This window comes from Panicum virgatum, chromosome 7K (assembly GCF_016808335.1).
Source record: "Panicum virgatum strain AP13 chromosome 7K, P.virgatum_v5, whole genome shotgun sequence".
Taxonomy (NCBI): Eukaryota; Viridiplantae; Streptophyta; class Magnoliopsida; order Poales; family Poaceae; genus Panicum; species Panicum virgatum.
Window position 1 is genome coordinate 52310886 of NC_053142.1, and position 27378 is coordinate 52338263.

The 27378-nt window shown below is 47.5% G+C and overlaps 5 protein-coding genes and 2 pseudogenes across 14 annotated transcripts; 4 read left to right on the forward strand and 3 right to left on the reverse strand.

Moving 5' to 3' along the window:
• Positions 1-106: 106 nt before the first annotated feature.
• Positions 107-2017, reverse strand: LOC120642188. Of its 5 annotated transcripts, none has more exons than XM_039918624.1 (3): positions 1547-2017; positions 975-1377; positions 107-588 (listed from the first exon to the last, which is right to left on the reverse strand). In XM_039918624.1, exons 1-3 carry the CDS (start codon positions 1570-1572, stop codon positions 376-378), a joined length of 642 nt encoding a protein of 213 aa, XP_039774558.1. In that variant the 5' UTR covers positions 1573-2017; the 3' UTR covers positions 107-375. The 5 variants fall into 5 exon arrangements, with proteins under 5 accessions (XP_039774558.1, XP_039774559.1, XP_039774561.1 ...); XM_039918625.1 differs by having other exon boundaries at positions 1552-2016; XM_039918627.1 differs by having other exon boundaries at positions 107-654; positions 1547-2016.
• Positions 2018-3031: 1014 nt separating this feature from the next.
• LOC120642191 (WD repeat-containing protein 25-like) lies at positions 3032-7170 on the forward strand. The gene is made up of 4 exons (XM_039918628.1): positions 3032-3412; positions 3884-4042; positions 5744-6228; positions 6719-7170. The coding sequence occupies exons 1-4, from the start codon at positions 3085-3087 to the stop codon at positions 7088-7090; spliced, it is 1344 nt and encodes a 447-aa protein (XP_039774562.1). The 5' UTR covers positions 3032-3084; the 3' UTR covers positions 7091-7170.
• Positions 7171-7750: 580 nt separating this feature from the next.
• Positions 7751-11216, reverse strand: LOC120642192 (soluble inorganic pyrophosphatase-like). Of its 5 annotated transcripts, none has more exons than XM_039918631.1 (9): positions 10968-11216; positions 10266-10404; positions 10153-10181; positions 9273-9338; positions 8916-9023; positions 8524-8589; positions 8308-8428; positions 8120-8201; positions 7751-7995 (listed from the first exon to the last, which is right to left on the reverse strand). In XM_039918631.1, the coding sequence occupies exons 1-9, from the start codon at positions 11187-11189 to the stop codon at positions 7953-7955; spliced, it is 876 nt and encodes a 291-aa protein (XP_039774565.1). In that variant the 5' UTR covers positions 11190-11216; the 3' UTR covers positions 7751-7952. The 5 variants fall into 5 exon arrangements, with proteins under 5 accessions (XP_039774565.1, XP_039774563.1, XP_039774567.1 ...); XM_039918629.1 differs by having other exon boundaries at positions 10893-11216; XM_039918633.1 differs by having other exon boundaries at positions 10266-10399; positions 10968-11132.
• A 2499-nt stretch (positions 11217-13715) lies between these two features.
• On the forward strand, positions 13716-15107 carry LOC120640401 (annotated as a pseudogene).
• A 307-nt stretch (positions 15108-15414) lies between these two features.
• On the forward strand, positions 15415-16458 carry LOC120640402 (annotated as a pseudogene).
• Positions 16459-18036: 1578 nt separating this feature from the next.
• Positions 18037-19249, forward strand: LOC120642194. The gene has a single exon (XM_039918637.1). It carries the CDS (start codon positions 18375-18377, stop codon positions 18981-18983), a length of 609 nt encoding a protein of 202 aa, XP_039774571.1. The 5' UTR covers positions 18037-18374; the 3' UTR covers positions 18984-19249.
• Positions 19250-19580: 331 nt separating this feature from the next.
• LOC120642193 lies at positions 19581-26463 on the reverse strand. 2 transcript variants are annotated; one of them, XM_039918636.1, is made up of 8 exons: positions 25897-26038; positions 25577-25692; positions 25165-25194; positions 24325-24420; positions 24011-24131; positions 20214-20535; positions 20032-20086; positions 19581-19885 (listed from the first exon to the last, which is right to left on the reverse strand). In XM_039918636.1, the coding sequence occupies exons 2-8, from the start codon at positions 25577-25579 to the stop codon at positions 19811-19813; spliced, it is 702 nt and encodes a 233-aa protein (XP_039774570.1). In that variant the 5' UTR covers positions 25580-25692; positions 25897-26038; the 3' UTR covers positions 19581-19810. The 2 variants fall into 2 exon arrangements, with proteins under 2 accessions (XP_039774570.1, XP_039774569.1); XM_039918635.1 differs by lacking the exon at positions 25577-25692 and having other exon boundaries at positions 25897-26463.
• Between the last annotated feature and the right edge of the window lie 915 nt (positions 26464-27378).

Sequence of the window (27378 nt, forward strand, 5' to 3'; positions counted from 1 at the left end):
TCAAAAAAATCATGCACAACGGCATCAATCATAAAGCTCATACAACATAATTGTAAATTCACCAATGACGATCATAGAATGCAGTAGTGACAATCGTAGAAGGCAGTGGTGACAAATCATAGAAAAGCGTCTATGATTAAACAACAGGTACATATGATCGATGCAACTAACATGCCTTCCATAGAATATTATGCATGTAAGCACAGAAACAATGCCTTGCATAAATATCCGAAAACACAGTTTAGCATGTATAGAAATCTATACTAGAAAGCATAGAAACGTAAACATAAAAGCTCACAAACATAGCCATAGAAACATTAGTTTCTGGTTCTCTGATATGTAACCATTAACTCATTCAGGCATAGAAACACACGCTCATAGCCATAGAAACATCAGTTTTTTATCCTCTAAAATAGAATCCGGATGACCCCCGTGCAGTCCCGTTGCGTGCCCAAGGTCACCATCCTGTTCGCAAGCCTGTCGCTTTCCATGGAGCCCGTGAGCCTGCTGCTGCCTTAGCTTCGGATCTGATAGCCCGTGAGCCTGCTGCTGCCTTAGCTTCGGATCTGCTGGCGGCCTGCTTATTGTCTATAGCAATGAGTCAAGCTCGTCAGTCAGAACAGGCATTAGGCAGCAGGATCGATCCGGGAATCCCTGCAGGGACACCAGTTCACCACGTCAAAAATAAAAAAAAAGGATTAAAAGCATGTAATCAAATGAAATTGTGTCCACCAAGTCATAGAATCCTAAACATATGGCCACCAGCGTCAGTTTAGAATCCTATGCTACAAGTCATAGAATGATATGACAGTGTGAAATGAAGCATAATCAAAGTGATATAGGTAAGGGTTTTTTTTTCGCAAAAGATCTGCAATTTGAATCCACCAAATCTCCCTCCTCAACTAATCATGCACAGATCGGTTCCTGGCTCCAGCTAATTAGCTCAGCATCACGAAGATGTAAAAAAATATCACCTGGAGGGGCACTGTATTGCCGCGGAAGAGTTTTGTCATCGTTGGTGACCTTGTCGATGGTGGCCCCGGATCCGCGCCGCCACCGCCTCCTACAGCAGCCACCGCCGGATCCGCACCTCCGCCGCCGAGCGCCTCGCCGGGCCGCCGCGTCGCCCCCGTGCCGAAGCAAGCCATCGCCCTTCCGGTCCTGCGTGCCCAGCTGCTGCCGGACCCGTGCCTCCGCCGGCCGAGCGCCTCGCTGGGACGCAGCGTCCCTCGCGCGCCGACGCAAGCCGACTGCCGCCCTGCCGGGCCCGCGCGCCCCAGCCGCCGCCGGATCTGCCTTGCCAGGTCGTCGGGGTGAACCGCCGGCACCTCCTCCCATCTGCTCACTATCATTAGCAACTCCACCGAGCGTAGAATCCTATATATAGAAGCATAGGAAGTAAGAATCAGTGTTTTGAAACAAAAATTATAGAAAGGAAACAGGGAGGATGCACGAGCTGGAAACAATATTTCTTCCGCACATAAACCAACAAGAAAGCAATCCATGGTATGACGAGCTGCTGCCTAAATGGCATATGGTCGAACACCTGACATGCAAAGGTTGTTCTATCATCCATGGGGAGCTCGAGCGCCATGGTCTCTCCTCCTGTCATGTGCTTGCTTCTTGGACAGGCGCTAATCGGCAAACCGCCTCCGTCGCAGCTGCTGGCCGGCCGCCGCCTCCCCGTGCTGCAGCAGGACGCAGCGGCCTCCTCTGCCCCCCTGCTCCTCACGGCCACTCTTCCGTGCGGCAGCCCCCTGCAGGTGGCCTCTGCGCGCCCTACTGCTCCTCGATCCGGGGATGAGCAGCTTGCCTAATTCAAGGAGGATGGGTGGATCGCGTGCCCCGTGTACTATGCGCGACCGCGCCGGCCGGGACCGCCCCGTGCAGGCCGCACCGCCGCCACCGCTTGCCACCAACGCTGCTCGCCTCGAGGCAGCGCCTCCCACCGATGCAAGCCGTCGCCGGGGCTGGAGGTAGGGGGTCGGCGCGCCACGGGGTGGGGTTGCACGCAAGGTTTTAAATATCCTGCAGGTCCGGTTATCTTTTCAAAGGCTAAGAGAAGACTATATCCGCCTATAGCCTTAGCTAACCCATTTAACTATTTTGCAAATCAAGTTCATAGTTTCAGAATATTCAGTATATCATCAATTCATCATGTAGAGAAACAACATAGAACTTTAACTTCATGCTTTCACAAATCTAACACAAAGTTCAGATGATGCAACAACCATAAGTCTAACACAAATGACAGACCGACGAAGAAATGAGTTCACAGTTTCGATCTCCAGTCAAAATTTAGCGGGCTAAGAGATGGTAATTTAGCTGATTTAGCTGGCTATAGCGGGCTATTCTGCTTAGCGCCAAATGGACTTTCTCCTAACATTTATGCTCTCAAAAAGCTAAATCCGGCTATAGCGGCAGCTATAGCCGGTTATTTAAAACCTTGGTTGCAGGTGGTGCGACGGCCGCGCGCCTGCGAGTTGGGGAGGGGAGGGAGATTTGTGTTGGGGGTGGGGTGGGTGCAATTATATACTTCTGGACTTGAGCTGGGCCTAACGGGTCTGGCGTGGGTTAGTTGGGGGAGCTGATTGGTTGGGGGCTTTCATTTGTTATTGGAAGCCCTAGGCTCCTAATATATATATTAACCATTAAGGCTTCCAGTTGTCCTCTGTGTCGTGTTTATTTTACAATTTGATATGAGGTTGGCCTCACAAAAAAAGTGTTATATTACTTATATAAATGCAAATAAAAATTCAAACATCGAAAAACACGTGCGCAATAATGATATATATAATCACTACAAAAATTAAATAATACCGAATTAACTATAATAAACATAGTATATATTTTAAAAAAATTACTGTAGCTTCGATTTTTACTTAGGGTGGGTAGGTAATGAAAATTGTTTTGTTGATGGAAGTAGTAGTACTACATGGCTTGAGGGAGTTACTGCAAAAGGTCAACGTATAAATAAAAGAGATCAAAATTCCTTAAAGGGAGGGTCGAAAATCAAAATTTCTCCTGTTAAAAAAAGGCCGGTCGTTTATCAGGTTGGGTCGGCCCCCAGACCTCCGACTGCCGATGGATCTCCTCTCCGCTGCGTACGGCGGCGCTACCTCCGACGAGGAGGACGACGAGCCGCCCTCCTCCCCGCCAGTCGCCACCGCGCTCACGTCCTTCGCACCACCTCCCGTGAAGCGGCCGCGGTGGGAATACCAACCATACCTCCCTCCACCCTCGTCCTTCCCGCAGCCGCCCCTACAGGCCAAAGCAGCGCCGCCGCCGACGTCTTCAGCCAGCGGCAGGTACGTCTCCAAGAGGGAGTGCGCCCTCCTGGCTGCATCTCGTGCACCCGTGGACGCCGCATCGCACCTTCCTCCGCAGACAACAGCAGAGGTCGATTCGTCAGGTGAGCATTTTGGGCCCCCTTAGCAGCTGGTTGGAAGCGAAAATTGCTTTCCATACGTCTACACTGATTTATCCTAATATAAAATTCGTCCTGGGATTCGAATTCTCACATGGCAAAACACTCATGTGTGCAGCTTCACCAAACCGCTGGTTGAGTTTAGAATATTTTTGTTTGATTGGTTTTGAGATAAATCGATTTAATAATAATGTATTGCATTCTAGAATGGATTTAGTCTCAAATGGTTTGAAATTTTTGGAGGAATTGTTCAGACCTTGGATAAAGGCAAATAAAAAGCTTGTGTTACCCATGCTGTGCGAGAAAGCCAAAATGCTTCGTCTCAAGAGTCCACTCTTAATGTTATCATGATGATTTCACGAGTAACTAGTTTATAAGAGTGATGCTTCTATACTTCAGGTTTTTCTTTGGCTTGAACAGCCCTTTCTTAATCTTCACTGTAACATCTTGTTGCAGTTGGCTCCATCACTGATTCAAATCTGCGAGCTGACATTTTGCATTCCTTGCGATGCCAACCAAAGCCTGGATCTAGCAAAAGTTTGCCTTCAAAGCTCTCGGTTTCTTTGAACGGTCACACAAAGGCTATAAATTGTATAGCTTGGTCGCCAACTCATGGTCAGTAATTGTTCTTACATGATACCGCCTCTTTGCTGTTCTGTTTGACTTACATTATCAAAATGCGTATGGTATTAGACCTGGAGTTGTGTATTGGGATATCAGGAAAATGGAGACATTGTGCACTGCAATGGTTATCACACCAGCCATTGCGAATTTGGGGTATGCTAACAGGTATACAATAAGTTGGTTATAGTCAAGAAAATGGGGTAACCAACATGGGGGAAATGGGGAGATCTCTTATAATAACTAGAAAACAAAGCAGGTGCTGTGCTGCTGCCCTGGTATTGATTTTTTTTACCAACGTTAGTGATATGAAATGGCAAAATATTATCTATCAATTTCAGGCATGGGACCTTTTTTTTAAAAAAAATACAAGAAAACAACAGCATTAAAAGTTTCAGTGTCTTTCACCAAATGATCATGTACTTCTGGGCTAACATATTTGCAGGGGTGAAGCCAGCCACAAATGTTACCGAGGTCGCCATGTTTATGCAATGGGGTAAAAAAAAACTAATAAACAGTAGATTTCTATAGGATTTACAAAATTTTATCGGGATCTTGTGACCCCAAGGCCAATGGGCAGCTCCGGTCCTGCATATTTGACATTTTTTTGGATGGCATCCTCAATGTTCCCTATAATCTGGCTACTAGTCATAGTAGATTAGCATTGAGCCAAGTAACTCACTATACAGATAATGATGCTATGAAATGCATTGGTCCATGGTAATGTTGTTCACTAAGAAGGTCATTAGGATTAAGTGACCATTATGCAATTCTAATCTTGTGTGAGCCAAGATATGTCATATGTCACCTCTACTAAATACTAACCCCTTGCTCTTCATATTGGATTTTGGACTGTTGTGGAAGTTCTTACAATTTATGTCCCTTGCTAATTTAATGCTGACTGTGGATGCTTATGAAATATCATATTTGGCAATATCTCTGTGGAATTAAAAAATCCAAATAGATTGTTCCTAATTTTTTTTTAAAAAATCCTCGATGAGAACTTTCATCCATACTTTTGTGACATACCAGCCATTGGTATGTTTTTTTCTTTACAGTGATAATAGGTTCTGATGGAAATCTTACTGCACTGCTTTGTCTAGTCTAGTAGTCTTGGACAACAAACAGGAGAAATTATCTGAGGAAGTTTGACATGGGTGGGGCAGATACGTGGTGAATAAAAAATTGTTAGTAAATTTGACTTCTTTTGAAATGTTAAGATGTGTTGATATCTACATTCATTTGTAACTTGATGTTTCCTTAAAGAATAACAAGGGAAGGAGATTATAAATGCGGTAGAGCATCAATAAAAAGAGCTCATTCTACAACCACAGAACCCACAGAAACTGCAATAATTATTTGTGTGTTATTATTAACAGGAACCATGAACAAGCTTGGTTTTTCGAAATAAATAAATATTTTGATGCCTTGTTGCTTAACTCAAAAGATATAAGTTCAGTTCCTTTTTGTCTTTATGCTACACTATCAACTAACAGTGTGGCACATGCGACGATCTGATAGTAAGTATCAATTAATGAGATGAGTTGATAGGGAATCACCAGCTTCAAATTTTGGTGGTTGGTTGATTGAGATATTACTTTTAGACATACACTATTCCTAGGATGATTTTGCATAGTCTTTATCAATGGTAAATTTTACCTAGTCAGAAGATGCTCATTTTTTTTATGGGGGCAGCACATCTACTCACTTCTGCTGGAATGGATCATACAGTCCACGTATGGAACGTATGGGACAAAGGGAATACTACTGCTCGTGTTTTGAAGCATCACACTGCTGCTGTAAAGGATGTGAGGTGGTCCCCTCATAGCCTCTCTTTACTTTCTGGAGGGCTTGATTGTTCCGTACAGCTAATTGATGTTGTGGAAGGAAAGGTAATCAAAGTATTCAAGGAAGATCAAGCTGTGGAGGTTATCAAGTTCAACCCAAGTAACCCCAATCTCTTCCTATCTGGTGGGTCGAATGGTTCTCTTAGGCTATGGGATATTCGAAGTGGTTTGGTAACAAAAGAATTTCATAGAAGTCTTGGGACCATCCTTGACATCGAATTCAGTGCTGATGGGAGACAATTTATCTCTTCAACAGACACAACCAGAAGCAATATTAGTGAGAACACTATAATTGTCTGGGATGTCCTGCGACAAGTTCCTTTATCCAATCAGGTAATAGGTTTATAATTATATTACTCTTTAGGTGGATGTGGCTCGCATGTGTCACACTATCTGCCTTCATCAATGTGTGTGTACACATGTTAAAAAAGGTATAAAATAAAACCTTAGTTTGAAAAACAAGTTAGTTTTTTTTTGCTATAAATTAGAGAATAGCAGTTATCTATGCAATTTTTACTTGGATATTCTGCATTGATACATAGAGCTATATAGAGATTCCGCATATTCATGAGAACATATTCTGACATGCTGCAACACTGGGGCTGGAGCATGGACAGAACATATTCTGCACACTCTAATACAATGATTCAGAAATAGTGAAGGTGCATTGTTCTCTGTGAACTAAAAAGGTACAGGCCCATAATGACTGATCTCAAATCAGATAGTCAAACAATTGTTAGTTCAGGGAATATATTGTTCAAAAATAGGAACTGGATCCTACCAGCAGAATGGAAGCTAACATAAATCACCATTGTATTCACAGGTTTATACTGAAGCATTCACATGCCCATGTGTAAGATACCACCCGCATGAAGCTTCTTTTGTTGTACAATCGAACGGGAACTACATTGCGATTTTTTCATCAAGGCCACCCTTCAAGCTGAACAAGTATATGCGGTTTGAAGGACATGGAGTTTGGGGTTTCCCGATTAAGTGCAATTTTTCTCTAAATGGAAGAGAACTTGCATCCGGTTCATCAGATGGATCCATTTACTTTTTTGATTATAAATCAGCAAGGCTTTTATGGAAAATAGAAGCATTCAAAGAAGCCTGCACTGATGTTGTATACCACCCTATAATACCAAATGTGATTGCTTCATGTAGCTGGGCCGGTGAAATATCTATTTTTGAGTGAGATGATACAATGCTTGGTACGGAAGTAAACAATGAGTGTTACACGGCAAACCTTTTATGCTCTAGTGATATCACTTGGAATGATAGGTGTGGAGACTACTTAAACACAGATTCCAGAAAGATCATCAAATGAAATAGATACTCGGATTAAAAGATAGTCATTAGAATGTTTGAAAAAAAAACGCCACCAGTAAATTCAGTCCAACTTATATTGCTAGCAATTATGTCCTCCTTACTCATCGCTTGGTGCAGCAAATAAATATTTCCATGGACCATCATCTATCGCGGGCGTATTGTGGAATAATCCCGGCCAGCTCATCGCCACACCACTAGACGTAGGTGCCCCAAGCAGACCGGACGTCCTTCCCGACGATCGCCGCTACTGCCCGACTAGACCACTACCGGCCTTCTGCCACTAATCCGCCTCACTTTGAACAAGAACTCAAGCCATCCAAGATCACCCATGGCATCTCAATCCGCAACAATCCCATCATGTTGTTGGGCGGTTCTTGAAGGTGGACTTCTTCATCTCCAACCACACGCATGGTTCAAAAGACGATCACCTGACTCCCCGCAATAATGAAGACAAAGCCCTGCAACAACAAACAATGCTAGCGATCCATAAAAGAAAAAACAACGGCAACATTAAACATCCTGCATATGGCTACCTAGCTTGGGTGAGCAAGGTAAACGTACGAACTCCGCTTATTCATAATTTAATGACAAAGTTATACAAGTCCCGGGAAAAGCAGAAGGAAATCACAGCTAGTAACATCATTCAATTGTAATGGTCGCACACAATTCAAGCGTCCACTTAAAATCACACACAATCGAAGACACCACAATAAATAGTTGCTGGCATTTTACTGCCTCAAGCTTTGCAAAATATACTGTGCATAGAGATCCCTGCAATCAAGTCAAGAAATATGTGTTACTGAAAGTTACAAAGCATTTTCATACTCAGCTAGCACCAAAAAGAAATGCACTTGTGTAACAGCGCAGCAAAGGTTTAATGTCCAATTGAGCTTACATGGAGTACTGAATGGCATCTCGAGCAGTGGTCGCAGGCAAGAATGCATCAACAGCAACCTCTTTGTTCTCATTTTTCTTGTCTGAATAATACTGCTAAGGAAGCTTGTACCTGTGAATGTGATCATGCAAAATATACTAGAGCATATAGTAAGAAAGCAGTAGTGAATTATACTTTATACAGGATACAATCTTCAAAGAAGCGCTTGATCTCTTGCAGGCGGTGAGGAGACAGCTCACTGATGTCATTGTAGTGACGGTATTCCGGATCATCAGCACAGACAGCAATTATCTTGTCATCCTTTTCACCCTGACAACACCCAACAGATATCCATATTTAGAAGAAGAAAAATTGAAAAGCTCTTCATTTTCCATTTACCTCAAAGAGAATGTAACATGAAATACCTGGTCAATCATAGGCATAAGGCCAATTGCTCTTGCCCGGAGGAATGAACCCGGAATAACAGGCTCCTGTAGGAGATAAGAACACACAATCATAACAATTTAATTCTGCATGCTATAATCTATGTAACTTCTCCATGCTTGGCACAATAAGAAAAAGAACAAATAATCATCACAAGATCATGACACTGCTTATATGGTACCATATAATTCAGTTACAAATAACTAATGACACAATTAAAGAGCAGCTGAGCAGTCTGAGAATGTGAAAGCCAGAGCACTAACAAATTTTTTGTCCCTAGAGAGAGGACATAGTAATACTGAACACTCTACATTCCTCCCAAATGTCTTCGCATGAGTACATGACACGGAAAAGTGGAAAAAGGAAGAGTAACCTGCATCAGGACCAAAACATCCATTGGGTCGTTGTCCTCACAAAGAGTCCTAGGAATGAATCCGTAATTGTGAGGGTATACAACTGATGAGTACAGGACTCGATCAACCTGTCAGGTTGTAGCACAATAGGTAAATTACAATATGATTTCAGGACAAAAATGCAAAATAAACTCTCACATTTCATAAGTGGAAGACTTAATAAGTCTGACAAATTAATGTTGTGCAATAACAAACGTTCAAATTGATGGTGGATGATGATTGTCATCCATTGCACAAGAACAAGAAATAGAAATTAAGCCATACAGCTCTTGAGATAGAAACTGATGATCAAGATGCACGCAACTTTGAGAACAGACCTTAATCAATCCAGTTTTCTTGTCAAGCTCATATTTAACTTTGCTTCCCTTTGTGATCTCAACGACCTGCATGGTGATGTATAGATTTCCAGTCACTCTCTGGAACTAAATAGCAATGTTAAACATCATAATCATAACAAAATGAAGCATTTTTTTACCAGCAATCAAATTATTGCCAAAATATTCGTGTACATTATGTAGGAGCATCAAATGGTTGGCAACGCAAAAATGTGCAATTAAATAATTAAATAGGTGCTTGGGGTGATGTTAGAGGAACCAGTCCTTATTGAAGGCTAGAAAATCCTTTGTATAGGCTCTTCCCCTTCCTCCTCTCTCCTTTGTAAGTATTTCGAACTCTTGTACTAACCCCCTAACTCTTTTAATGAAAACTGAAGTGCTGTGGAGAACTCCTCCACAGTTTTCCCTTCAAAAAAAAAAAGAAGGCTAGAAAATCCAATATTGGCTTATCAAACAAAAAAGAGGGAGGAAATTCCTTAGGTGACTCTGGGTCTAGCCATTGATGGCAATTTGACCGGAATGTCACTTCTAGCTGCAATACAGCTCAAAATAAATATAACAGGTAGAAAGATGCAGCTCCTACATTAGGATACAAATAAACGTGGAACAAGATTAATCCTGCCAAGCTGCAAGATTTGCAATGACTGAATTGCATCTTGACTGGAATTGATACAACCTTGTATGCTTTTAGGGTTGGGGTGAGATGCCTTTAAATTTGGGCAGTCATACAATCTACACATCCCATTCTCTTATCTCCTTCCATGATGGAACAGTCGATAATAGTCGAGTCTTATGAAGACAATCTACAGCAAGCATCTAATTTGCCAAACATGTAGAGTAGGGGGGCAATGATGATACTTACAACATTGAAGACAGCGGGAGCCCCAGGACCTGCATAACCAAATTCGTTTAGCATATGCTGCTTACTTGATGAAGGTTCTAGGAACGGTAGAAAAGGATAGTTGAGCCGCGCACCGATCTCAAGATCATGCCATGGATGAGCAGCTACGGATCTCCTGGACAAAGAAGAGAGGATCCTTTCATTGAGCTTAGGGGCTCGCTTCGGCTGCTCAGCAGCAGCAGCAGCAGTCTTGTCCTCATCACTCATCCTGCACTGGAAAGGAGCCAGAAATGAAAAGATGTGTGCAGGCAGCACAAGGTCCATATCATCTGGTTCCACTGAGAAACATATAACAATCCACCATTTCCAGTGAGAAGTGAGGAAATCAAACCCCAGGACTTGCTAGAAATAATTGGTATAGTGAATACTATGATACCATCAGCAGCCACGAAATGAGTAAAAGGTCTACCGTTCATCAATCAGCAAGTAACGCAGAGGGATGGATCTTGTTATCTATCTTCGGGTGGGGGGTTAAAAAAGGGAGCAAACCAGTGGATGAGTGGAGGGTCTGAGCCCGATCTGGTCGCGGTGGCGGGCGGCAGCGCAAATCATCAAGTGCAGCGAGTCTAAGAGAATGGAATCCCTAAGGAAATACTCTTCCTTCCCCGAGGCAGTCTGAATAATATTTTTTTTTCGCAAAGAAAAAAAATCGAAGCGCTATAGGGTAAAATCATGGTGAAATCCGAATACAAATACCATACGTTAGGGTTTGGGTGCTCGATTTCGCGCAGCAGGAAGGGAAGGGAAGGGAAGGGAAGGGGCGGGCGTCCACGTACCCCTGTCGGAATCGAATGCTGCTGATCGCCCGACGAAGAAGTGGCGGTCGTCGCCGAGACGGAGAGAGGCGAAGAAGTGGCGTGCGGGGGACGGGCGGACGGCGGTGGGACGGTGTTTGTTTGTTGGACACAGTTAACGCGCGACCCCTTCCGACCTTCCTTCTCCTTCTCCTTCTCCTCCTGTTTGTACCGATCTATTTGTACCGAATCGCCTGTACACATCCCTCTCCACCCTGCGCGTTTTTTCAAGCCGTGCTTGCTCTCTTCCATCCACGTATAGCATGCCCGTGCGCCTTTTTTAACATGCAATTTATTTATAAAAAATATTTTATCTTTTTTTATATATTCTCCGTTTTGAATACCGATTACACCGTTGTGTTCTACGTGATGAGACCAACAAAACTAGATCTCACTTGCATATATTTTGAAGATGTTTTTGCACTAGTAGCAACTTATATTTAAGTTTGAGTTTGATATTATCGGATGAGTTGCTACAATATAAATATATAAGTTGCCACACATACAAGATAAATGTTACCATAAAAAATATTTATAAATTGTTAAAAAATGAAGTTGCCACAAAAGCATAATCTGTTATAATCATAAGTTGTCACAAAAATAAAATCTATCATATACATAAGTTGTCACAAATATAAGATATCACACACTAAGTAATTAAAAATGAGTAAGTTGTCATACCCATAGGTTATACAAATTTTTGTAAAAAATAAAAGTTGTCATACATTTAAACAAAAATTGCCAAAAATATAATCTATTATACACATGAGTTGTCACACAAATAAAATATAAATTACTTCAAATAAAATATATCTTACACTCATACATAGAAGTTGACACAAAATAAAAGATGTTATGCACACAAGTTGTTACTACATTAAGCCAATATAAACATAAGTTGTTACAGAAAGCGAGCAAACCGTCACATAAGTTGCTAGCAATTTACAAATATTGTCAAAATATATACAAGTGTGATCTAGTTTTGTTCATCTTATCGCATAGAACACAATAGTGTAATCGGTTTTCGAAATGGAGGTAATATGAAGGAGATAAAAATATTTTTATACAAAGTATCATTCAATAAAAAAGCATGCAAGAGGGAGAAGGGGGAGGACGTGAGTAGACCTGGGCATGGGCTGCCCGACCCGACGGACCCGACCCAACCCGCCCGAAAATAGCCCGACCCGACCCAAAGAGTTTGATGGGCGGGCTCGGGTCAAAATTTTTGACCCGGTATGACTGACGGGCCGGGCACGGGCTAAAATTTTTGACCCGAAACCCGAAAAATCCGAAGGAACCCGACATTTTACATAGGCCCGGCCCGACCCGACCCGACCCGAACCCGACCCGACCCGACTGTCTGTCGGGTCGGGTGCGGGCTCAATTTTACGGCCCGGCCACCGGGTCGGGTCGGGCACGGGCCGCTAGAAAAAACACCGGGCTTTTTTTGGCCCGACCCGAATCCGACCCGGCCCGGAGGATGCCCAGGTCTAGACGTGAGTGGGCCGCATACACAGCATACCATAATATGTAACCCAATAAAGTTTTCGCGTGGAACTAATTAATAATGTGCAGCTTGCATGGGAAAAAAGGCTGGCGGCCTGCTGGGCTGGACGAGTCGCGCGATGATGCTGTAGCGGGACAGGTCTTCGGTTAGATTTTTCCTTGTTCGTTGTGTGTAGAACCAAGTGTCTTGTTTGTCCTTTCAAAAAAAAAGTGCCTTGTTTGTCGCACGGCCGGCACACCACGGCCTGCCAGAACCCTCGGCCCACCCATATTGTATCTTCTTCTCTCTCTAGAAGAGTTGGGGTCTGTTTAGCAAAGTTCCGGCTCCTCCAAAAACAGCTTCAGCTTTTCTGGTGGAGTGATTTTTTTGGTGAAGCTGAAGCCGTTTTAGAAAACGTTTGGCAAAACGGCTCCTCATGGTAACCTAAAAGAACGAAATGACCATACTACCCTTGTTTTTTTTTCTCAATTCTTCCTATTTATTATTTTCTTCACCCCTATTCTCTCTCCTTCTCATCCTCTTCTTCCCCACGTGGATCAGCTGCAGGCTTGGGCGAGCAGCGGCGTTGTCATCCTCTGCGGCCACGAGCTCCCACCGGCTTGCCATGGGCTCTAGACACGAGCTTGCACTGGCCAAGCGGCAGCCACTAGCTCCCACCGCGGCCACCTCGGGTCCAGCCACGACCTCCCGCTAGCCTACCCCGGTCTGCAGTCGCAAGCTCCCACCGACCGCTCATCTCCCGCCGCGGCCACCTCGCGCTTCCACCAGCCTGCCCCGTCTCCAACCGCGAGCTCCCGCCGGGCGCCGGCCGCCTCGGCCGCCTCGAGCTCTAGCGGCTGCAAATCTCCCTTCGGCACCGCGAGCTCCCGCTGACTGCCGGCGTCACCAGCTCCCGAGGCCGCATATCTCCCGTCGCGGCTCCGAATCTTGCTACTGCCTCAAGCTCCCACTGTGCCTCCCGCCGAAGCAAGTGCCTTGTTTGTCCTTTCAAAAAAAAAAAGTGCCTTGTTGCACAGCCGGCCAACCACGGCCTATCAGAACCCTCCTCGGCCCATATTGTATTGTATCTTCAGGGCAGGCTCTTCTTCTTCTTCTATACTTCTATAGGAATAGGAGAGTTGTTGTGGTGGGCAGGCCATAATAATAAGGGTTAATTGGAGATATACCATTACAACTTTCAAGAGTTGGAAATATGCTATTACAATTCACCATATTTCCCCCTTATGGACGTGTATACCCCCATCCAAATCCATCTGTTCCGTGCGTCGCGACCCCAGGGGCGGCGGCGGCGGCGGGGGACGCTGCAGACCATGGTACTACACGTCATCGTCTACATCGTGTTCGACCTTCATCGAGTTCGCGCCCACCGTCATCGTCTACATCCAGCAAGCCTGGGGCTGGGTCGTCGGCTTCTCCGTGCCCGTCGTGCTCATGGTCACCGCGCTCACGCTCTTCCTCCTCGGCTCGCCCTTCTACCTGAAGGCGGCGGCCGACAGGAGCGCCATCCTCGGCCTCGTGCAGGTGCTCGTCGCCAGCTACAAGAACCGCCACGAGCCCATGCCGCCGGAGACGGCCGACGCCTCGAGCTTCCACAACAAGGCCGGCGCCAAGCCCAGGACTTCCACCAACAAGCTAAAGGTACGGTACACTATTGCACAATTCTGAATTCTTCTTCGTGATGCTAATTGTGAAGCATGGCGTGAATTAATATGGCTGTGTGTGCTCATGGCGCAGGTACTTGAACCGGGCCTGCGTGCTTAGGAACCTCGGCAAGGAGCTGAGCGTCGACGGGGCGGCGTGCGACCCGTGGAGGCTGTGCACGGGGCAGCAAGTGGAGGACACCAAGGCCGTCATCCACGTGCTCCCGATATGGTCGACGGGGATCCTGCCCGGCGTGATCGTCAGGCAGCAGATGTTCCCGACGCTGCAGGCCAAGACGATGCAGCGGAAGGTGGGCGGCCGGGAGATCCCCGCGGCCACCTTCGGCGTCTTCAGCATCCTGACGCTCACCGTCTGGGTGGCCGTGTACGACCGCGCGCTGGTGCGGCCCCTGTCCCGGCTCACGGGCCACGCGCGGGGGCTCAGCCTGCGCCAGCGGATGGGCGCCGGCCTGGTGCTATTCGCCGTGGCCATGGCCGTGGCCGAGCGCACCGAGAGCCTCCGCTGCGCCGCCGCCATCGCCGAGGACCTCATCGACGCCGACCCGCGCACGGGCCCCCGATGCCAATGTCGGCCATGCGTCTGGTGCCGCAGCACTGCCTAACGGGGCTCGCCGAGGCGCTGAACCTCATCGGGCAGATCGAGTTCTACTACTCCGAGTTCCCTAAGATGTGTCGCTGCTGGCGCTCGGCCTCGGCTTCGGCGCCGTGCTGGGCAGCGCCATCGTCGCCATTATCAGCGCCACGACCCGGAGCGGCGGCCACGACCTGGGCGTCGCGACTTCTGCGTCGCGATCCCCGCCGCCGCCCCGCCCCCGGGGTCGCGACGCACGGAGCAGATGGATTTGGATGGAGGGGTATACACGTCCATACAGGAAAAATACGATAAACTGTACCCTGCGGGTGGGCCTCATGAGGGGAAAGAGGCATCCTGATGGTATATCTCCAATATGGTGAATTGTAATAGCATATTTTCAACTCCTGAAAGTTGTAATAGTATATCTCCAATTAACCCTAATAATAACCAACCAATGCAAACAAACCCCTCCTCTGAATCTGATCTTCCTTGCAATCTCTAATCTATATAAATCCTGCGTCTGGACTGACTGATCGAGATCCGGGCGGCCGGCGTCTCGATCGACGGCCAAAACCCCTAGACCCGGCCCCTTGCTTGTCTCTCCGGCCGGCCCCGACGATCCATTCCATTCCATTCCATTCCAGTCTCACGCGCGGCGGCGGCCGGGCATTGGCCGGCGGGCATGCAATGGCCGCCGGCGATTTGGTGGTCAGCCTCAAGCCCGTGGTAGGGATGGTGTCGTTTCAGGTGGTCTTCGCCGGCCTGAATATCTTGTACAAGCTGGCAGTGAGCGACGGGATGGATTTGAGGGTACTCGTCGCCTACCGCTACATGTTCGCCTCTGCCTTCATCAATAATTAATTAATTAATCTCCAGCCTCTACTAGCATCTTTTTCGATCGTGGATTTTTCAGGAAGAACCGAACAGAGCTGACGCGGAGAGTGTTGGTGCTGTCTTTTATTTGCGGCCTCACGGGGTACGATATATATTATTAATTAGTCTTTTGGTTTACTACTACTACTCCTACTATGTAATATGTAATTTAATAAATATTATTATTATATTTATAAGATAGGCCGGCCGGGTTGCCGGCTCTTCCGCTACGAGCGCCTCGCCATCCGCACCCTGTCGGGGCAAGCCAAGGTCGCGGGCACTTTCCTCGGCGTCGCCGGGACCATGCTGCTCACCTTCTACAAGGGCGTGGACATCACGCCCTGGCACAGCCGCATGAACCTCCTGCTCCTGGTGGCGGCGCCGGCGGCGACCCACCAGCACCAGCACCAGACCAGCAACAACGACTACGCCATGGGCTCTCTGCTGTGCATCGGCAGCTTCTTCTTCTACGCGCTGTGGCTCTTCATCCAGACCAAGCTCAGCAAAGAGTACCCCTTCCCCTACTCCAGCACGGCGCTGCAGTCCTCCGACTTCGCGCTCTGCTTCGACAGGGACGTCGCGCAGTGGCGCCTCCGCTGGGACGTCAGGCTGCTCTCCATCGTCTACGCCGGCGTCCTCGCCTCCGGCGTCATGCTCGTCGTGCTCTTCTGGTGCGTCGAGCGCCGCGGCCCTATGTTCGCCTCCGTCTTCAACCCGCTCATGCTGCTGCTCGTGGCCGTCCTCGGCGAGGGCAAGGGGCGCGAGGCCAACCAGCAGGTCGCCGACGACGCCAAGGTCGTCGGCGACCTGCGGCTGCCCACAACAACTCACCACGTACTACACAGGCAGCCGCACTAGTATCATTATCGTCCCGCCGCCACCACCACCAGCAAACTCAACAACAACAACCCGATGATCGGTGATCATCATCATATTCATATATATATATATATATATATATATATATATATATATATATATATATATATATACACACACACTCGTGTATGTGCTTGCATACATGAGAACCAAAAAAAAGAGAAGAGTGATTAGATGTGGCAAGGAAAGAGAAGGGATGAGAGGATTGGATGTGATTTATTTTCTTCATTTATCATAGAAACTGTGTATTGGGGAGGTAGTGTCTATGAGTAATTTCTTACTCTCTTTTTTCTTTAGACACCACTTATAGACACTATGGGTTGGGGTTTGCCTAAGTATATATATCGATGAGTACTCTATATCCTTGACTAATGGTAGAGCGAGGTTTAGCTAGCTAATCAGTGCATGCAACATTAAAGGTTGCAACAGAGTCAATTTGATAAACACTTCATTTTCAACTCTCTGTCTGTCTTTAATTTGTCAGCTTTGCAATCAATTCAACAATACTAGAGTAGTAGCACCGACAGCAAAATGCTGTGCGAGTCAATTTGATGCATAGCTTGGCCCAGGGCCAACTTTCCAGGCTATGGATTTTCGGGCCGCGGGCTTCGTATTTCATCCCCCCGCCCTGGGCCCATCATGGGCCATAGGATAAGATGCGGACAACAGCAATTCTATCCATCTTCCACAAGGCAACTGCAAATTATATCACGGTATAAACTATTTTATTTTTTCTATGTGACGTGTTGACCTTACTAACGCTGTCCAACTAAGCTATAAAACACTGATCTAATTATATCACGCTATAATCAGTCATATTTGATTGTAGTACATGGTCCTAATTACTTTACAGTTTGGTCTGCAGTTACCTTTCTCTTGGCCTTGATGTTTATTTTCTTGCTAATTATTAGTTGCGATGGGAAAGCGCAACCCCGGAAGCTTTGAAACTTGGGAGTCTAAATGATTGTCAATATTGAGTTGGTGCTCGTTTTTTCATTCGACATCCTTGTGGCGGGCTTTTTTTTTTCCGTTTTGCATTGGCGCGTCCACGGGCAATGAACTCTATTAGTTATTGCAGTGGCTCTGTAGCGTTTACTTTCTGCTCCTGAGGTGGGTTGGGTCCAATCCTGCGGTGGGTTAGCGTCTTTCTAACAGCACACTAACGGAATAGCACTGATGAGATCGATGTAAAATTTTAGTAATAATAAAGGGATGATGTAAATTTTGATGGCATCAAAGGGATGAGTATAAATTTCAATGGCATCGAAGAAATTTACTCAGAAGAGAAACGGAATAGAAAGAGAGCGAAAAGAAGGGGCAGGAGGGCCTCTCTGTCCACTGCGCGTCGCGTCTGACCTACCGACGGTGCTGCTTGCCTGTTGAATTTTGCAGGATGGCGGTGACGCTGAAACGAATTATGGGCTGCAATTTGATTAAAGATAAAAAAAATTAACAAGGAGCCCCCTGCGGACAAGGCATGGTACGAAACAGAAGATGCGCCCTCCCCACGTGCCCGCTGCAGGCCAGCTTATTAGCACAACTTGTATTACTGCTCTCCAGTCTTCACTGACTGCTTGCTGATTTGCATTTGTCCCATGCGAGGCGATGAACAAACTAATGCTAATTTCACTCGGATTAGATTAGATTAGATTCTGGTCACTCATGACATGAGGCATTTTTACTCCATTTAATTTAGTAGCGAGCAAGCAGGCCAAAATCTAGCTTGTCCTGACGATGATCGATGAGATCTCATCTCACATCTCTCTCCAGGTGCAGTGCAGTGGTAGGGGGCCGGCAGGGCAGCCAAACTAGCACCCATACCACCATTCTCATCTCTCTCCTTGCTTCAATTCCTCCGATCCCCTGCAAGGCTAGCTGCGGCAGCAAGGTCGGCGATGGATCTGCACTACGGGTACGGCGGCGCCCGGGTCGGCGAGGCGGCCTACATTGCCAGCGCCGCCGCCGGGTCCGGGTCGGGCGTGGTGGACGTGGTCACCCGCGAGTCGGCGGCGCAGGCGCTCGGCACCGTGGTGCAGCTCCACTTCGACAAGACGGTCGAGAAGAAGCGCGCCGCCGACGCCCAGAAGCAGGAGCTCTGGCGCCTCTTCCTCGCCTTCTTCCTCTTCCTCGCGCTCGTCCTCTCCGCCGTCGCCGGCTCCCCGCCCGCGCGCCTCCAGTGCCGCCACCTCTGGGCGCCTGCCGGCCTCCTCTCCCTCGCGCACCTCGCCTTGTACGCCGCCGTCGCGCACCACCTCCGCTGCCTCAACGGCTTCCGCTACCAGCGCCGCTGCCACAAGCTCACCCTCGCCCTCGCAGCCGACAGGCTCAGGATGCTCAAGTCCGCCGGGGAGGTCGTGCCCGCCGCCGACGTCGAGGTGCCCTACCAGGAGCCGCCCGAGACCTACCTCGCCAAGTTCAGGCGAAGCTGGGCCATCCACTTCGCCTTCCTCGTCGCCACATTCGCCTTCTCCGTCGCCGCAACCGCCGCAATCCTCTGCTTCTAGTAGCACTAGTTTTTTTTTTGTTGTTTAATTTAATTTAGCTGCGACTGCGAGGTTATCACTTCACTGCTGCCCGTATTATTAGTATGCACTCTCGCGGGCAGCAGCTGGACGATTAGTTAGGTGGTATGTACCATTCTCGATTACTGTACTAGTTAAGATGATGATGATGCTCTTCACTTCACTGCAAATTGCAAGGCAGATTGCAAAGCAGCAGTCATCAATGTAACAAGTTTATTTGAGGCATATCCCTCTCATTCTTTCCTGTAGATTTTGCTTTTGGGCTTTTGGAAGGTGATGGTGTCAATCATGTCATGGTGCAAAGCAACTCCAGGCCACACCGAGCACTGAATCGCTGATGATGGCGGCCACACCGAGCAGCCTCTCTTTCTGCCGGCCTAATCATCACGAACACTGTCTCTTCGAGACATCCGATAAAATTAGAACTGACTCGGACAAGATCAGCATAGCCCCTCGTAAGGATAACACGCACAAACAAAAAAAAAATCATCACGAACACTCAAGACTGAACATCAGAATACCAGATGTAGCAGCAGCCACCAGTTTCAGAAGCAAACACACACAGTATAGACAACCATATGCAGATCGTCTGACAAGTTGCTTTTATTCCCTCTTTCTGGAAAAAAAAAACTGAATTGATAAAACAAATGAAGGAATCAAATGCTGTTACAATTGACACTAGTGTACAACAGTGCTCCATCCTTCCATGTCGGAACTAATGTGTGCATCTCAAATTAATAAAGAAAACTGAAACAAAGCAACAGCCTGCGCTTTGCGAAGCAGATAATAAATAGCAGGAGGGGGCAGCACTAAGCAGCCTTGAGGACGCTGCAGAGTGAATTGTACGCATTCACGCAGAGCTTAAACTTCTCCTCGGCCACAGCCTGCGCACACAAGGTAAACATGTGGCATACCCTTGTTATTATCTGTGCCTTTCCATATCTATTTGCCAACAGACAACGAACACACACACAGTGACTACATCCAGCTTCTGCTGTTAAATTTCAGCAAAACTGCATTGGATACACACCTGTGAAGACCCTGGGTGCCTATCAGGGTGCCACCGCAGAGCAGATGCCCGGAAGCTGTACAACACAACGGTAATTCAGGTGAACCATAGTGTGGGGCATATCTTGTACATGTATGCATACAAAATAGCAATAACAGCAAACAAGCAACAATTTGAAGAACTGTAACAACAGGACAACTTACGCAGTTTTAACATCTTCTAGAGTTAGTGGACCACATGGTGGTAATCCAAGGATGACCCTGTGGGCATGTGAACCAACACTGGTTGTTTCCCTGCTGTCCTCCTCGCTTTCATCTTCGTCGTCACTTGGAATTCTCTCTCTGTGTGATTCACCACCACTCCATCTAAATCTGAACGATCTGTTTCTGAAGTGAAAATCCTCCCATGATATATGGGACCAAGTAAAACCATGATGTGTGCCAAAGATGGCCTCAAAGATTTCGTCTGGGTGCACATAGTGGTCTTCATGGAAGAAGTTGCAGAACCTCGCCTTGTCCTTTTTACCTGCAAAAGAGAAGTCCTTGCTAAGTGCGACCTTTTATGATCCAATACCCAACAGGAAGTGACAAATCCAAGGTATACAATCATTATCTTAGGGAGGGAAGGAAACTGTTATGGATTGACTAGATCAGAAAGACCGGAACGCATGGCCGGGCAGGAAACCCGGCCAGATCGCTGAAGAACAGGCCGCCTAAGGCTGGTTCTATTCTTCTTCGATAACTCTAACCCTAGCACTCAGGCCACCTTTATAGACTAGGCGCCCTAGCTAAACCCTAATCACCCATGGGGTACTGTTCACGAGTACTGTATCCCCGTGAACAGTACCACAGGCCTCCCTTTTGGGCTCTACTCAGCCCATACAGGCCTAACTTGCTGCCATAACACTACTCCCCTCCTTTCGAAGCAGCTCGCCCACGAGCTGCATGCTAACTTGACTCGACACAAAGCTAACACCAAGAAACAAGCATTTTACATCTCGGCTTTTTATTATGGTGACTAAAAGAAATAGCAAATTATCTTGATCTCCTCCGCCATGACCACTGGGTATTTGCCTCCTTCCACGTGAATAACTTGAAAGGCTGAACCAGCAGTGTGCACATCCCTCCTAGATCCCACGTAAACAGTTGTATAAGTGTCTGCAGAAGGGCCTCTGCCCACGAGAAGCAGCAGCCCACACAACAAAAGTGCACAGCAAAAAAGCCCAGCTGTTGGCTCCTTATGGGCTGATGCGTCGAACTGGAGCACGAGGTCGGCGCATCTCTCGGCGGTGGCGGCGCCGGAGATGACGCTGTGGACGAGCGGCGCGTCGAGGGTGGGTGGGAGTCGACTGATGGAGTAGCTCGAGCGCAGCCAACAGGCTGTCGTCTGCAGCAGGCGAAGGCAATCGACGCCCCTCTCGAACAGATGTTGCGGGCATGGGCCGAGCAGCGGCACAGCGAGGGCCGACCGGGCGCCGAGGTCCACGGCCCTAGCTTCCCCGAGATCGCCGCCACTAGCGGCCTTGACGCCGGTAGCGGGCACCTCGTTCCCGCTGCGGATCCCGCCGGCTAGCTTGGTGTCGTGGGTGATCACCTTGCTGTTGGCATGGCTGGCGGCGTCGATGTTGCCCTCCAGGGTCTTCACGGAGATGATGGGGCGGCTGAAGGCAACCAAGGCAGCGGCGGATGTCGCTGCTGCCCCTACTTTCTGCGGTGATAAAGGTGCAGGAGGTGGGATCGGCAAAACTGTAGCCGACGCCGTCTTTGTCGGTGATGGCGCCGTCGATGCAGCAAATGGTGTAGCAGTGTGGAACTGCGCTGGCACCGTAGCGGTGCCAGCGATGATGTTGTTGAGGACGGCGGTGCAGCAGACAGTGCGTCGTTGATGATGTAGCCGCCGGCCAGCGTCACCCGCCTGAGCAACGACCCCACTTTCTTCGCTTGCTGGAATTTCTCCAGGCGCTCAGGCGCTCCTCGTGGGAATCCAGCTTCTCGTTGATGATGGAGAGTTGCGTGAGGGCGTAGTCAATCTTGGCGGATATGGAGAGGGTCGCAGGATCGATGCTAGGGCCGGTCATAGTGTATGACGATGCCCCTGCACTGGATCTCTGATACCAATTTGGTATGGCGATGCTTGGGAGTGGGTTGTGCGGGAGAACTGTTGTTAACAAGCAGATCTCTGATACCCCTCGACACGAGTTAGCAAGTAGGAGTCGTTTCCTTTCTTTTAGTTATCTGTTGGAGATTTGTTTAGGAATTGGAGATCTCGTTTGTGGCACCTGATCTATAAAGGTAGCCTAGATTGTAACTAGGGAAATCATCGAAGGAATAGAGTCCCGGACTGGGTCTGTTCCTCGGTCGCTCTGGCGCACCTTGCCGCCGGTGACAAGGGCAGTCCTCGTCCTGCATCCCGCTACCCTATTCGTTCATCTTCTCAATCCTCTCTTTTGCTTGTTTCTCCCCTGCGCATTCCACCTCCCAAGCATCGCCATACCAAATTGGTATCAGAGATCCAGCGCAGGGGCATCGTCATACACCATGACCGGCCCTAGCATCGATCCTGCGACCCTCTCCGCCATATCCGCCAAGATCGACTACGCCCTCACGCAACTCTCCATCATCAACGAGAAGCTGGATTCCTACGAGGAGCGCCTTGCGCGCCTGGAGAAATTTCAGCAAGCGAAGAAAGTGGGGTCGCTGCTTAGGCGGGCGACGCTGGCCGGCGGCTACATCATCAACGGCGCCCCGTCTGCTGCACCGCCCTTCCTCAACAACATCGCCAATAGCCGCAGCGGTGCTAGCGCAGTTCCACATTGCTGCACAATTTGCTGCACCGGCGGCGGCGGACATCGGCGGCGGCGCGCTGTCTGTCGACGTGACCGCTAGTACCTTGTTCGTGGCTGCCCCTACGGTCGTCTCTGCACTAGTGGCGGGGGCGGCAACAACACCATTGGCGGCCAAGGCAGAGATCGCCGCTGCGGCATCCTCGTCCTGTTCCTTCGCCGCTGTTCAACGCTACGTGCCGCCGCATCGGAGGGCCAAGGCCAAGGCGGAGGCTTCTGCCACAACGTCCGCGTTGGCGGTGCCCTCGTCCTCATCCTCTGTCCACCTCTTCTCAGCCGCCGATGGACGACAAGGATTGGGTGCCATCCTTGCTCCGGACGTACACGCTCGCGGCGGCGGCGGCTATCTCATGAGCTGCCCAGAGGAGCAGGTTAGAGGAGTAGGCCTGTGGTGGGCTGCTTTGTGCATGTTGGACATGCCTTATGGGCTGGTGGACTGGTTCCTCCCCACAGCGCCAGCCCATAGGATGCCAGCAGTTGGGCGTTGTTTGCTGTATGGGCTGTTGCGCTGCTGCTGCTGCTTCGTGACACCTTTAACCCGTGTGCAGTCCATTGCAAAGCTGCTACTTCCGTGGGATCCAGGGAAGCCTTGGATTTTTGTTCTTCGCATGGAGAGAGGGGAAGGATGCGATGATCACATGGAAGCAGATTAGTATTTTTTTTCCATCACAAATAAAATCAAGCCGAGATGTAAAAGGTTTGTTTCTCAGTATTAGCTTTGTGTCGAGTCAAGTTAGCATGCAGCTCGTGGGCAAGCTATCGAAAGGAGGGGAGTAGTGTTATGGCAGCAGGCTGGGCCTGTATGGGCTGAGTAGAGCCCAAAAGGGAGGCCCGCGGTAGCCTGCTGCCATAACAGAAACAGGCCGTTGCTAGTTAGCGGCATCATAAGTTACCATATCAACATGAAACAGAGAATGCAATTGCATTGACTAGTTGGATCGTTTCCGTGTTAATAGATCGCACACAAATATGCATATAAAAGCAGAGAAAAAGATGTAGGAGCTACAAAAATAACATGCAGATCATGCAAGACTCATGACTTTGCTACACATTAGTAGCACAAAATAATTCAGAAATGATAAAAAAAACACATGAATAACTCCCAAGGAAGTAAAGTTTCAGGGCTATAGTATGCATCCACTTTGTTGAATAACCTACTCTTTCTGTGATTGTGTACTCCTTGTCGAGGTTCCGACGACCAGTGACACTGAGGTCCTTTCCTAAAGGTTTTGAACCTTGGAATTTCATGAGAATTAGCAAAGCTTCCTGTGCTTCCATCCTGGAGGGAACACATGTATATTACAGATTTCAGATGTCATAAACGATGATGATATTTCCTTCTTTTGCCAACTTATTTCCTTACATACACACACTATTGCCTTAATGAGCCATTTGAAGAAAAAGAGAAAACGGGTGCTTAACCCCCTAAAAAGAAACAGTTCAACTGACAAAAGTGAAGTAGAAAAATTCACCTGTATATGAGGTGAGGACTTTCCATACAGAAGATAATCTTTTAGTGCCTTCTTTCCTTCTGCTCGCTTTTGCCGAACAACATACCTCTCATAATTCTGGTCAAATTTGACAAGTTATTGGTCAGAAGAATCACCTAAATGCATAAGATAAATATATGGATATCATTGACAGCATAAGCAATAAGCTGTTTCCGCAATTACTATAAGATTATAATTTGTTTTAGTCGATTAAAAATGTTCATGCTACAGTGCCATAAAACAAAAGGCATGTTGTACACAACTAAATCAACCAAGATCAATGCCCCAGTTTGCTCACTTTTTTTTTTGACAAGATCATATTGTGGCAGCTATACAAGCTCATTATGTGTAAAATCTGTGGTAGAAAAGGGAAATTTTCCCTTTTTAGGAACTGGAGCCGCACCACCCTCTCATTTCCCATGTACATAGAAAATGATGGTCATGTTTACGTCAAATACAACAACAAAGGACTAATTAGATGCTAAACTCTCCAGCTACAGCACGTATTGAAGCATGTGGAATACAATATGATCTATAAACCACAAGTATGCGAGCTAACCATAAATCTAACTATATGTTCCATCCAGTATATTGTATGAGCATAGAGTAATCCTAAGGCCAAGGTCTAGTTGATAAAATACTACATTTAGTTCCATTCCTTATAGCCCACCGTCCTTTAGTTATCCAGCATTGGTACTGTAAATACTAGTAATTTTCTTGCATAAGACATCAAGTTATATTGTGGTCCAACTGTTATAAGATGACAGATTGCAGAGGGTTCAAAGCTTATAAATCTCAACAGAGGAAGGCGTCAAAACATACCCTGGATGCCTTTCGCGCTCCTTTTTCGCTCTGCAAAGTATTTTTGGCGTCAGGAAATTCATGTCAGCTTGTAAACTACTTGTGCAGAATGAGAAAAAGGAGGAAAAAGTTTAGTTAGCTAATGATATGCAACATCCTATCAAAGACTAACAGGGGGGAAATATCTACGAAGGAATGTATCATGGTACGGAAAAGAGTGTCATAAAGTGGTATGCATCGTCCTAACAATTTTAATTAGTTGATGATATGTGTCACCCTATTTTATTTCACAGAGTCCCAGCAGTGGGTAACAGCGAATGATATCATGGTGATAACAAGTTGAATGTGTAAAGTGAATGAAGATATGTAAAGACTAAAGAGCGGAGGTTCACAGTTGAATACGTAGTTAATATACATAGTAAAAGCAACTAACCATGATCAATCATGACGCAGGTAGTTGGTGATTTGGAATCTGACCACTTGTGATGCTGAGTTATGTTTGCAAGCATCCTGTGCCGATGCTTGGTTTGGAAATCCAAACTACTTGGTCTGGCGGAATAAGCATATGTGAGCAGCAGTTGTATGTACCAGTTTTCAACTAGTTGCTGCTTTGGCGCGCATTTGGCACGTGATGAGATGAGTGAAGAAATCCCAATTCATAACAATCAATCGTGCTATATGGCATCCTTATCATTTTCGCAATTAAGTAACTAAATCAGGAATCTGGAGCAAGAGGAATCAGGAAGGACGGACCTTGGGACAGTCCCATTTGTCCTTCCACTTGGCGAAGGAGGCGGGCGTGGAGTGGAAGGACGAGGAGGCGCCGGCGAGGCGCGTGGGGTCGCAGAGGTGATTCCTTAGGACGGGCAGGGTCTTCATCGTCCGTGGGGCGGCGGCCTGCATGTCCTGCCCGTCTGTGGCGGCCGGCGAGCGAATCTCGCTATGCTGATCTCCCCTGGCCTGACCTCACCTCGCCTCGCCTTGCCCGCACGCAGAAGCGATCGGAGACGGAGAAGGAGGATTAGGAATAGGATCTCTTGTCCTCTCACTCAATAAAGGCGGTGTCTTTCTCTTGTCGCCGGCAGCGCCAGGGAAAGTGCATAGGCGGCCTCCATCTCCACGGAGAAGAAATTTTTAGGCAGCGCGCATCGCGGGAGTCCGCATCTTCTTCATTTTCTGTCGCCGGCGCCGCTCTTGGTTGGTTGTTTGGGACGGAGGACGGAGGGGAGGGGAGGGGAGGGGAATCTCCGCAACCGACGAGCAGGAGAGGAGTCAGACGACAGTGGTGGTGGAATCGATGGAGCCGCGGCCAAGCCGGGGAGAGTGGTTGGGTTGGATTGATGTGAGGCCCGAGTCATCTTGTTGAGCGGTTTTTTCTTTTTTATATTTAAAAAAATTAAAATTTCAAAAATATATGTCGGTTTTGGAAAATTTCAAAAATATACCCCGGTCGCCCTATGGGGGCGACAGGGCTCAAATGTAATTTTTTTTCTTCAAATTTGCAACGAAGTCCATGGAGAAAAAAAAAAGGGGGGCCTGTCGCCCGTTGGGGGGGCGACAAGCCAGTGGGCCCGCCAGGGGGGCCGGTTGCCCCTCCTGCGGGCGACAGGGGGGCCTGTCGCCCCCCCCCCCCCACGGGCGACCGGGTCAGGCCGCCTATATAAGGCCTCCCTCTCATTCCCTCCTCTCATTTGACCTCAAAAAATCCAAAAAAATCTAGAAAAAAGAGAGGGGTGAGAAGAAGGGAAGCGGCGAAGCTCTGCCGAATTCCGCACTTGTGATCTACCGGTAACTTTCGTATAAATTCGTTGATATTGTATAACAATTTAATTTAATTAGCAGATTAGCTGAATTAGATTTGGTGCTTTAGAACACTGGTTTAGTATTACAATTTGAGTACTATTACAGACTTTTTCAAATAAAATAATTATACATTAGAATAGAATTATGATAGTACCTTATTGATATTGCAGTATAAGACAATAGAATTATAACAGTACCTATATTTTCACGCATCGATTTGGTATACGATATGTGCATTGCTTAAATTATGGTTTGTTATTTGGCGCACCACACTATAGCGCCAATGTCTTCGTCAGGATCAACCTACATTCCGTGGAGCAAGTGTAAAGCCACCGTACCCAAAGGAATTGATGTGCCAATGTGCTTTTGCGGTTCGTTATGCAAGTTCATGCAATCTGAGGTTTTATGAGATGACTACGGCATGCGGTTCTT